This window comes from Myripristis murdjan, chromosome 13 (assembly GCF_902150065.1).
Source record: "Myripristis murdjan chromosome 13, fMyrMur1.1, whole genome shotgun sequence".
In the NCBI taxonomy this organism is placed as follows: domain Eukaryota; kingdom Metazoa; phylum Chordata; class Actinopteri; order Holocentriformes; family Holocentridae; genus Myripristis; species Myripristis murdjan.
The window spans coordinates 11,896,289-11,908,803 of NC_043992.1; the positions used below are offsets into that span (position 1 = coordinate 11,896,289).

At 40.9% G+C, this 12,515-nt stretch overlaps 1 protein-coding gene across 1 annotated transcript; it reads left to right on the forward strand.

The window, feature by feature from the left end:
• The first annotated feature begins 1,000 nt into the window (after positions 1-1,000).
• Positions 1,001-11,993, forward strand: LOC115370530 (NF-kappa-B inhibitor zeta). Its single transcript, XM_030067561.1, has 11 exons — positions 1,001-1,050; positions 2,912-3,033; positions 4,907-4,931; positions 5,224-5,270; positions 5,410-6,062; positions 7,011-7,116; positions 7,873-8,019; positions 8,760-8,820; positions 10,111-10,274; positions 10,866-10,959; positions 11,400-11,993. Exons 1-11 carry the CDS (start codon positions 1,020-1,022, stop codon positions 11,492-11,494), a joined length of 1,545 nt encoding a protein of 514 aa, XP_029923421.1. The 5' UTR covers positions 1,001-1,019; the 3' UTR covers positions 11,495-11,993.
• Positions 11,994-12,515: the final 522 nt, after the last annotated feature.

The following is a 12,515-nucleotide window of genomic DNA, read 5'->3' on the forward strand; positions in this document are numbered from 1 at the left end:
TACTTACGCCCCTAAGCTTTGGAACACACTACCTTTAGACATCAGGGAAGCCAGCTCACTAGACATCTTTAAAAGACGATTAAAGACCCACCTTTTCACTCTAGCCTTTAACTAGCTCCTATTTTATTCCACACTGTTGTCTTTTATTGTTTTATTTGCATCTTTTGTTTTATTTCAAATTTTATTTCAATTTTTAGCCTTTTTAATTCCACCCTGTGCTGTGTTTTATTCTTTTTAATGTTTTATTTAGCCTAATGTGTTTTCAAATGTTCTTCTTTTAATTGTGAAGCACTTTGATCTGCAATTCTTGTATGAAAGGTGCTATACAAATAAAGTTTTATTATTATTATTGTTGTTGTTGTTGTTGTTGTTGTTGTTGTTGTTGTTGTTGTTTTCAGCCATTCACAACACTACCTTCACCACCTGTCCACCTCTCCTTTTCCTTCTAACCAACAAATTGCCCAAACCCTCCTATAATGTTAAGAAAGCGTTTTCCCGTGGTGGTAATACCAGCATCCATTCAACAGGACGACATTACAGAGCATCAGCAGCCCTGCAGCCCACAGTCAGATTTATGAGCCGTGACCGCTGTTGCATCGCGCATGCGCGGACACACCGGTCCCAGCGGTCGTGTTGTCAGTCAGCTCACCTGGAAAAACTGGTGCTGTGACTGAGAGTGCGGTTCCTTGGAATTAGTTCAGTGCTAGTATTAAGTTCACACCCAGCTCAGACTTGTCTATTTAACGCAGAGGCGCAGTGGCTTGCGGCGTCGCTCGCTCCCAGGTTACACAATTAGGCTGCACAACTTAAAAAATTAATATTGTTTAACAGTTTCATCCGCACTAGTCGGGGAGCACGACATGCGGGGACGATTTAAGCCGAAGAAAACTGAGGGAAACCGCGATGAAACGTCAAGAAACACCGCAGGGCTCTCGCCTCTGCTTGGGCAATCTGCGGCGGCTGCGGCCGGGCCGGACTCACCTGTGCCCGGGCCGGACTCACCTGTGCCCGGGGTGACCATGGTGGGACTGGACGGCAGGAAGAAGAAAGGTAAGACAACCTTGGTAACATTTCACTCTTTGGTTTATGGAGAGAAACGTATCTTTATTCCAAACTCCTTTAAAATTATGTGCATTAATGACACCTTATGGACGCACATGCAAAACATAAGCCATAGCCTTTTTTGTGGGAAAGTAGTCCTAAAGTACAGTAATAGGCTAACTCTCATTTTGTAAATGGTTCTTGCCATTGGTTACTGAAACTACACTCAATTTTTATTTTGTTGTTATTTTTTGTACTGTGCTGAATTTCTTCCTCAGGCGGTAAAGTGAAATTTATGAAGCGCACTGAGTTTTTTTCATGGAAAGCTGGTAATACTTTTGTGTCACTGACACAAAAGTATTACCAATACTACCATTACGTAGTATTGAGAATGTGTGTGTTTTTGGTCCAAGATAGGCTAATTTTGAATATGAGAATTCATATGGGCCAGGCTGAACCCTGCATGAGGAATCACTTCTATGCTTTAAAGACCAGAGGTCAGGTTGGACCTACTTTTGCCAAAGGGGAAAATCGCTAGATCATTCCGTGACGTTCAAAGTAAAAGTAGCCTACTGGCATCTGTACCGTCGCCCATATATTGAAAGTTATGTGGAAACGTGTCAGTCCATGTTTGTACCAAGTTCAAACTGCTTGACGTGTGTCTGCAAACGTGTGTGTGTGTGTGTGTGTGTGTGTGTGAGAGAGAGAGAGAGAGAGAGAGAGAGTGTTATAAAGAATAGAATTGAACTAAATCATTCCTCATCCTTTTTGAAAAAACCTCAAAGAAACATACACACATCCAGATTAATATGCTTGTTGGGAATGGTGAATCTAAAAAAACACTCACACACTGGTTTTGTTTTCCCAGTCATGACTTTTTTTGTTTGTTTGTTTGTTTTTAAAGTTAATTCATAAGCACCAAAATGTTTTGATTGAGACTGGTCTTCAGGTAAAGGTGATCTTGTGATTACACCTGTATATGCAGACATGCAGGTGGTAACTGAGGATGGCTCATAATTAGATATGGCACAATCACATATTGTCATTTGGTGCATAATGTTAAATTTCATAATGTACCATATTCAGGCTGACCCAGAGAAAGGCATAATGTACAGCCTTAAGTGCACCTATTAGCATTTAATAATAAAATGGTATAATTATTTAATAAAGGGTGTAATAATTTCATAGATGAATGAGTGCATGAGGGCACTAGAGCTGCAATGATTGGTTGAATAATCGATTAGGTGCGGACTCTTAAATTAACTGCCAACAATTTCGATAACTGATTGATGCTTTTAAAGAAGAAAATTTCCAAGTTCTCTGATTCCAGCTTCTCAAATATGAATATTTCCTGGTTTCGTTAGTCCTCTGTGACAGCAAACTAAATATCTTCAGGTTGTGGACTGTTGGTGGGGACAAAACAAGACATTTGAGGACGTCACCCTTGGGCTGTGGGGAATCAAGTTCAACATTTTTCTGACATTTTATGGACTAAACAACTAATCAATTAATCAAGAAAATACGCAACAGATTAATCAATGTTGAAAATAATCATTAGTTGCAGCCGTAGAGTACATTTTGTGATTGTGTCCCATACCACATTAGAGATCATATAACATTAGTGGATTTCTGGGTTTTGGAATACAATCATAGGTTCATATCCCATTTAAGACAGTTTGGATGACAGAAGCTGGATGTCACCCAATGATTCCAGACGTAATCAATAATGAATCTCTTTTAGCTCTCACCCGGATTCACCTGGTCAGGTTATGTCATATAAAGGGCAGATGGTCTTAGTGTTTTGTGTATTAAATATATTCACAGAGCTACAACAATCAATGAATCACATCCTCCATTATTTCTCCTGAAGGTCCTAAATACTCCAATTGTGATGGTGAGAGGAGATACCTGGGAGTCCGTGTCAAGATGCCAGTAAAGGACATGCTGAGAAGCATTCGCCTCGCTCAGGGCTGGGACCCTCAAGACATTCAGGTAAGAACTCATCCTAGTATTTACTAACCTTGCTCATGTGTGCTTTCGCAAGAGATAATAGTCAGGATATTAGTCAGTATTGTAAAACACACATCACCATACAGTTGGTTTCCTTGGCCTGAACCATAGTGGAAAAGTTCATTTTGTTGCATTTTTGAGTTGTGATACTCACTGATGTAATACTGCTGTTATATAATGCCTACCAAGGGGCTGGGCTCACTACTGTCATCACCGCATGGTTTTATGGGTCTAAAGTTAATTTGAGATGATGTAAAAGTGTCAAAATTTTATATCTCTTGAACAGAAGGTCGCAGGGAAGAAGACCAGCAAGTTTAGACAGGCCTATAACTCCCTGTCGGACATTGTTTCCAAGTTGCTAGGAGGTTCAGTTCTGGAGATATGGGCCAAAAGTCAATTTGAGATAGGTGAAAAATTTTCCAAGTGTCAAAATGTTAGATCTCCAGAACAAAGGGTCATAGAGCCGTGGGACAAATACCATTGTGTTCAGATACCCTAAAAACCCCCAACAGAGCTAGGTTCGGAGTCACTAGGAGGTTGGGCTCTAGAGATATTAGCCAGTCCAGATGGGCCTTTGTGGTTAACTGCCAAAGCGCGGTGATATGTCGCTTTTTCAAGAAAGAAAAGGTAAGAAAAAATCCTTACCACCACAGCCCTAGAACCAGGTCTTGCAAATGAACGTTTCAGAGATAATGCATTGGACAGAGTAACCTGCTTTTGAAGTTAGAGATATTGGTGGCAGTGGAAGTCAAAACCAGGCTTGACTTTGAGGGTGCTCTAACTAAGTGGAGGATCTGCAGCATTCAATTGCAATTGTATGTGAAACAACTACAAAAATACCTGTAGCTAGCTAGTTTCAGCATGTCTGCAGATTATTTTGCCAGCCTGTGTCCGCTACAGAGGAAGAGGGATTTAGAAAAGCTCAGTAATGTTGGTCCCATCCCATCTTTTTTTGTACAACACATTTTACACAGTAAAGCAGATTTAGTTTAGCAGTATACTTAATGCTGTTTTGAAATACTGATACTCGACTTACGAGTGACAAAATCCTGCAGCATACATTAACATACTGAGTGAGCGCCCCACGGCTGATAAAATACATATTTATTTAGAAAATGTGGGTAAAAATGTGACTGTGCCATCTGGCAGACACTCTGTTTCCATAGTTAACCACTCCCACACCCATCTGGGTAAAACAGGGCAAACTGGGCACCAAGTCAGGCACAGTCACTCATTAACATAAGACTCCATTGCATTGCCTATTGGACAAGGTCACTAGTACAGTATAGCATCTCTTCAGTAACAATGACAAGTATGATCCAGATTTATGTTAATATGACATAGGTTATTATTGACATTATGATTACTGAACAGTACACTTAAATACTAATTAATCGGTAAAAAGTACCATCCTTTTCACTCATTTTGTTATGCAAGACTACATGAGGAAACGCCAACGATCAGATATTCGTATCCGTTTGAACCCACCTAACAAACCAAACCACACTAAAAGTGTACATACACTGGAGTTAAGATCAAAGTATACTTGGTGTGAACACAGCTTTAAATAGTTACTTTTTGTTCGTCGGGCAGTAATACATACTGTTTGTAGCCTCAAGCAGGGCACCTAACCCTAGACATAGCTTCAGGATGCTTGATGACAGGAGCCCACCCTGTCCATACAGTCACTAATGTAATGTATATTTGTGTGTGTGTGTGTGTGTGTGTGTGTGTGTGTGTGTGTGTGTGTGTGTGTGTGTGTGTGACTGGAAGCAGATAAAGAAAAAAACCTTCTTTTACTGATGCAACTGTTGTTTTGTTGATCTTTTCACATGATGCTGATCTGGGAAAACAGGAGAGCAATGGCAAAAGATCCAAAGGTTAGTAAAAACACATCACAGTGAAAGTATCACTTTGGAATCAACCAAGAGTGAATTCCTTTGACACTAATATTGTTTGCACTCCAGACTTACTGTCTAAATTCTGCTCCAGGACATATAGCTCTGTTTACCAACTACAAATAGTGAAGAAGCACAGTATTTGTCAATTGGGAGGAAGCACAGCTAACTTATTCACACACTGACAAAACCCCTTTTAGGGCAAATATACTCTCACACTCGTAGACTGGCTTGAAACTTTACTCAATGAAAATCACTTGTTTTTCTTCCACAGCAGGCAAGAAACGAGTGTATACTTGTGCAGAACGCCGCATCAGCAGGGTAAGTTTTGGAAAACAAGTTTAGTGACTCACGCCATTTCCCTAACAGAAGTTTCATCCAGCACAGTGTAGTAAATAATATGTCAGATCTGAGCACCTCTTAAATCACTGTGCATTCCTAAGATGGCTTTTGCTTCCAGAGAAAACCTCCCACAAAAAGCCTGGAGGAGCTGGCAATAATTGTGGAGGTGCTGGAGGAGGATCTCAAGACTGGCAACACCTGCAGTTCCCTGCCCCGGCTTTTCTCTCCCTCTACCCTCCCGCTGTCTCCCGAGTGCTCCCCTGAGCCTGATAACCGATGGGGTCCTGAGCCACATGTGTACAGCTGCTCCCTTGAGAGTGAGCCAGAGAGGCAGATGTCCAGAACAACAGAGCTAGGTAGTCTCAGCAGCCCTTCTGATGAATACAACAACAGCAGCTACTACCACCACCTGCAGTCCATATCACCCCATCAAGGTGCAGGGTACAACAGCGATGAGTCTGATGAAATGATCCCCAGCCCCCAGTACTACATGAGCTACTCACCAGGCACAGCGGAGTACCCCCACACCTTCTCCCCACCTCATTCAGTGTGCGCCAGCCTCCAGCCCTCCAGCTTTGACCTGTACCAGGACAGAAACACAGGAAGAGACGGTGGAAGAGCGGCGACACAGGAGGAGTGGGTGTGTCCGCAGAACCAGAGCTGGAACCTGAACAGCGCGACTTTCTTCTGGACCCAGCTGCAAAGAGAGGAAAGCCAGCTGAGGGACGTCTCGGACTCGGTGCTGCTGGCCACCGATGCGCACGGCAGGACGTAAGTTCGGTCAAAGCATGTCTGTGTATGTGTGTGGATGGGTGATAATATATTACTGTCCTGGCAGGATGGGAATGTGCAGGAACCTCCTGATACCGTACAATCCAGGATACTTGGGTGTTGATTCAATAACATATTAAGCTCAACAGCCCCTCTTCCCTTCACTCGGGGGTTGGAGAGGGGGGATTGCAGCTTAACAAGGGGGATGCGTATGTTCATTTTGCTAACAAGAGGGACAGCATCCTCCCTCAGATAGCCTACTGGTTACACCCACTATTTCTAACCTCAGGACAGTGCAACATACAAATAGCACCGTCACTCCCATGCCGCAGGGTGTCATATATGATATCATGACCCGTTGCACAGAAATTCAATACTCAGAGGGCAGTGACTGGATAAAGCAAGGGATGAAGTAATGGCTTTTCCAGTAGAAATGTTGGAAGAATGTTTTGTTTTCACTTTTGCTGGAATTTGGAAAGCTCATGCAAGTTTTCATTCGGTTTTTACTTCTTACATTTAGGGTGTTGCTGTGAGCATTTGTGTGGAGCGGAAGCCACATAAATCACCTGGGGCTGGCAGTGCAACAAAACTAGCTGCCGTTAATCCTGTACATTAGTCATTGTCTTAGAGGGTAAACCAGCACTTTCATGACAAAGTTCTGTCATGTTTACCTCCCAGTATTCTGCTGTTGGCTTTTCAAATTACAGGAATGACACTGCAGCGAGGGTTCACCTGCTGATATGACGCTGGAGTCGGTGTAGCTGCTGAGCTCAGTATACTTCAGTCCACAGATGTTTTATTGTTTGCATTATGATAAAAATACTAAAGGGTCAAAGATTTTCCTTTGAGATGGCACACTACTGCTTTGTATTGTTATATATACGCATAGTTAGGAGTAAGTTCCATCATTTTACTAAATACTAATATGGTTTGTTCATGCTTGTCCAGAGTTCTCCATAAAGTGGTGTGTCTGGGGAGGAGGGCGCTGGGTTACGCCATCGCCAAAAGGATGGCAGCACTCAACAGCCTGGACATCAAAGACTCACAGGGAATGGTAAAATACATAAGACATAAGACATTTCTCTATATACTCTGTATAGTTTGAATGTAATTGCAAACAAAAACATTTATATACTTCACCCATAATTCATAAATTTCTGTATCAAGTACTCATTGTGTTCTGTCTTCAGTCCACAACAAATGAAGTTTTAATCATAAGTTTTCATAGTATGCCAATCAAAATGCTAAAAATGCTAAAAAAAAAAAAAAAAAAAAATGTGTCTTTGAAAATTTACTGAGCATACAACTAGAGGCCAGAAACCGCATGATCAGTGTGAGCTTTTTCAAGTAAGTGTTGTATTCCACTGCATTTGCTAAAACTCTTGCCTGATCAAGTCAAGCAAGAGAACGACACATGTATCAGCAATTCCCGTGATCGTATATCACATATTACGGAAACTGCTTACATTACATTCACATTACATTTACACTGAATGTTTTGTGTAGATTTAATTAGGGAAATGGATAATTGACTTTTACCTCGATTCACTTCATGAAAACAGTATGTCCCTGTTGCACATTCGGTGTATGTCTGTGATCTGGTGATATCAGCAGGTAAAACAAAGCAATTTCCAATTAGTTGGTGATATTTGCACAGGTTTTCAATGTTGGTGCATTCATCCTGTGAACATCTATTCAACTTCTAAATATTTGCCAGTTGCTGTTGCCATATCAACAGGTAATACAGAAGTTAGCCTGGTGTTGCTTCAGGACAAGTTGTGGTTTACTTTTAATGGCCTTCTGTCACCAGACTGCCCTGCATTTGGCTGCCAAGCAGAACCAGCACCTAATCGTGGCAGATCTGATTCATCTGGGTGCCAACATCAATGAGAGGGACAGATCAGGAAAGACTTGCCTGCACCTCAGCGCTGAGAATGGCTACATTCGGGTTCTGGAGGTGAGCACTTTGGACGTTCAGCAGTCCCTTGTTTTCCATTTGTTCCTGTTTTGCATGCAACATGTCAGTGATCATATTTTGATTAAATATTAGTGAATTATATGTTCATTTCATTTCATGAATTTAATGCAAACAGTTGATTAGGCTCCTGATATGAGCATCAGACTGGTTTTATCTGCAGTGGAATCAGCAGACAGAGACTGTGAGCAGACAAACAGCTCTGAAACAAACCAACTAATCCAGTTGTGTGACGCATACCAAGTCCTCACAGCCTGTGTTTTAATGGGATCCTGTAATTATACAGACTACCCTAAATGTTTTAAATAGTTCTTATTTTCTTGTATTCATGAAGGAATTTGTTATGAAGTATCCTGTGTGACACATGGCTTGTTTTGGGATTCACTAGCTACATAGCCTACTTGTCAGTATAATTTATTATACTGGTAACCTGCCATTAAACTTAAAAGTCAGACTGTTTCTTCTCACGATTAAACTCAGTTACAAAGAATAGCTGGAATTTGACAAGACTCAAATGGAAAAAAGTATACTCCCTTTACTTGATATGCAACTGACTGCTTTGTTGCTTGAGCACTGTACAGCTGGGAACCTGCTTAACAAAATGTAAGGTACTGATCTACCGTACCTTAGTAGTTCTACATGCTGTAGGAATCTTTGCTTACATATGTCTGGTAACTAACTCATGGTATCTGTTTATGTATGTACTGTATGTTTTGTTTTAGGTTCTGAAACATATGATGAAAGACGGTATCTATCTTGATGTTGAAGCCACTGATAAGTATGGTATGTTTTTTAACCTTTTTTTTTCTGTTCTTTAACTTTTCCGGTATTTTAACCGAAGAATAACAGATCTTCCGAAAGAACCTTTACGTTCACTAATGCCTCATTCTTGAGCCTGGGTTTAGTAAAGGTTTTTTTATTCAGCTTGTCTAGGAACAAGAAAGGACATGAGGTGCATATCTGCAGGCTAGCTTCATTCTTGTTTGTGAGGTTGATTTTTGTCTTTTGAGGACATGAGTCTGCCCTCTTTTTTGTGTTTCTGACTCTGTTTACACTTGGCGCTAAATACAAGTGTGAACAACTGCAAAGCCACAAAGTGATGCAGGCTCTAACGAAATCCAAACACAAGGCATCTAAGACACTTTAGAGACTCATGATAAAGACAGGTGTGAACCGCAATGTGTCTTGACTGTCCAGTTGTGTTCGGATCACCTGAAATGCATGTTTAAACCAAGTGCAAACAGCATCTGTGTGGTTTATTTGTACCTCTGTTGTAATGAGGACAGAAAAAGGAGAGAACAATGTGGAAAGTCTTTCAATGTGGTGATACTTCACTGGTCCTTACCTCTGCAGGGGACTTCTTTAGAGGAATACTTCACCTGTCATGGGTAATTTTTGTATCTAGTACTCCCCGAGTGCTGCCAGCGATGAAAGCTTTACTACCTTTACTACTAGTCTTCACGATAAACTCCTGTTCCAAAAACTCCAGCCATCTCTGATATAGTGGGAAAAACTGATTTTACAAAACACTATTAAAAGTTCTGTTTCTCACACTCTTGGTGCAGTATGATCCAAGTCTCTGGTATCCGGTCATTTGCTCAGGACTTCCCAAACACAGATTTTCTCTCAAATCCTTCTACAAAAACACCACTTTCGCAAAATCCCCTCATGAGTGGTGAAGAAGTGTACACAGACAAGCCTGTCCGTCCAAGTGACTCGTCCAGTCAAACAAGATTTGAATGAAAATCTGTGTTTTTGGGAAATACCCAGCATAGGACTAGATACCGGAGTCTGAGCTTTTTAAACTGAAACTTTGGTAGCGTTTTAATGTTGTATAATTGCAAAATTACAGACCCATTTTTTTCACACTGGATCAAAGATTCAGAGATGGCTGTTGTTTTTGGAACATTATTTTACCACAAGGACTTGCGAGTAAAACTGTCTTCACCAGCACATGGTGAGCACTTGATAGAAATATTTTGCACTGTGGGTGAAGTATTCATTTAAAGTCGGGGAGTGATCACAGTCAGCATCAACTCCTCATAAACTGACTGATACGATATTTGTCTCCAGGAATGAGTGTCTTCCAGTGCACGTCGCTGGCTTTGACCGCCACAGTGCGCGAGCTGGAAAGGAGCACCTGCCCCAGTGAGAGCAGACTGCACACACTCCGCAAAGAGCAACTGATGGAGACCCTGGAGTGTCTGCTGCAGATGAGCAGCTACCTTCAGACCGCGGTCAGTAGCTCCACGGTTGCGTAAGCAAAGATCTAGGCCCCGTTTTTTATGAACATAAGCACTTGATATCTATGATCAAAAAGGCTTAAATTTTTCGATCGGTGGTAGGTCTTTGTCAACAATGCCTTTGGGTGATGTGAATATCACACTTCACCAGTGTTGGGCAGTAATGCATTATATTCTTGCTTTGCGCAAGTAGAGCAAATTACTTCATTTTCACCAACTACGTTAGGGTTACCAATAAAAAAAAAAAACACATTGTTATCACCTCCTCTCAATGTCAGATTGAGATTCAGTTGGAATTATCCAAAGGTATGTCCCCAATTGAGACCGGAATTATTAGTTAATTATCAATACTCTCAGATCATATCATCTGAAAAGACCTAAAACTAAATTAAAAAAAAAAAAAAAAAAAACTTAAATGTTAAACTAAGTGTAAAAATGCTGTGTATTTTTCTGCGATAGGCTCTTTCATTTTCATAATTAGTCCTCAAAGTGACTGAACATAACATACAGGTTTGTGTGTCAGAAGCTAATCTTGTAGGCTGACAGGCTGACTTATGACCTGACATTTTAATTGCTCTCTTTCAGAGTTGTTGTTATGGGGAGAATGCTTTTGATGTGTCATACAAAAAGGAGTCTGACCAGTTGCAAGAATTGGTTTCCAAATCCAACTTAAAAAAAGGTATGTGGATTCAAGGGTTGGTAGTAAAGCAGAGTCATTTTATTCAACCCTGCAGAACAGTGTAATTTTGTCCTAGTTTTACTTTCCATGACATGCAATTTAATACATTTCAGTGTAGTATCGTGTAGCATAGGCTGTATAATAAAGTATAGTAAAACTCATCTATCAATTCATTGTCATTCAGTGTCTGCATTTTTATTCTCTTTTGAGTATTTTAGGCTTGCCTCCCTACTTGTCAGTGTAGTCACTTAAGACACTGAACACTTTTACAAATGACTAGAATACAGTTGCTATTATGTAACATAGTGTACAGCATTATGTAAGCATTTGCTCTTTAGGTACACAGATGTTTAGTTTTTATTTTGAGAGCCTTTTTGCACTTTTGATTCAGACCTAGCAGGGCACATTATCATTATTCCGTTTTTACCTCTCTTTCACAGGGGAGCTTTGCAACGTAGGACTGTGTTTACCTGCCCAGCAAGGCATAGCCTATTGGAGACCTGACAGTAATGTTTCTGAGTTGATTCAGGCTTGAACTTGTCTTGGAGAAAAACTGCATGGCTAGAAAACCCTCACTATAATTAGTGAGGCATCTTCGCTCCAAGCACAAATTGAAGCTTGTTATGTAAAGCATCTGACGTTTTGTGTGCAGTGAAAATGCCTCATTTGCCATCAGGGCTGCACGATTTTAGGAAAAACTGGCATTGTTTGTGTTCAATAATGTTTTTTTACATTAGAGCACAGACCAGAAGCACGACAGTAACTTTTTCACTTTTAACCAGCACCAGGATGAGCTGGCGCTGATAACGGCAATACACACACTCAAAAATCGCATGCTTAACTGAACACCTGCTTCTGGCATCCAGATGACTGCAGCCAAGCATGTTTTCACGCATGCTTTCAGGCGGGTGACACACAGGCTCTGCATGCACAGTGATCAGTTCACTATGTGCTGAGGTGAAGGGGTGCACTCGATCAGTTTATCAAACAACCAAAACAGGCAGCGCTCATTTTCAGGTTGTGGTCGGTGATTAGTGGGGCTTTGATTGTTTTATAAAGTGATAAAGCGCACCACTTCACCAGAGCACATAGTGAACCAGCAACAACCTGTGCATCCAATTATCTATTATCAGACTTTTCTTGTAGATTCTCATTGGAGAATGAGAACCTTGCCAGTTTTCCTTTTGTATCAATCAGCAAAAAAGTGTTTGAGTGAATTTGCTTTACTTGACATTGTGTGTCGATGCTGAAATGGTACATATTGTGCAGCCCTGCGTGCTATCAGGTGTTTTCATGTCCTGTACAATATGTTCAGGTGCCCATCAGCTGGTTTCTATGAAACTTCCATTGTTTGTTACAGTGTGGTAACAAGTTGTCCTCAGTTAGAAAGTCTTTGGATGTCCAGTGGTCCAATTCTATAGGAACAAACCGGATGGAGCCCAGCTGGAAAGTCAACAATGGTGTTATTGGACTTTTTAAATTGAAAAGATAGAAACCAAAAATGTATATAGAGGCTAGTTTTCTATTGATCAAACACCATGGGACATCATTTTAAA

What these genes read in the sequence shown, in the direction of transcription:
- LOC115370530 (XM_030067561.1), top strand. Translation starts at nt 1,020, where the DNA reads ATGGTGGGACTGGACGGCAGGAAGAAGAAAG. An exon ending in TCAAAGACTCACAGGGAATG is followed by an intron (nt 7,117 to 7,872) that starts GTAAAATACATA and finishes TTCTGTCACCAG; the next exon opens with ACTGCCCTGCATTTGGCTGC. An exon ending in GCTACATTCGGGTTCTGGAG is followed by an intron (nt 8,020 to 8,759) that starts GTGAGCACTTTG and finishes GTTTTGTTTTAG; the next exon opens with GTTCTGAAACATATGATGAA.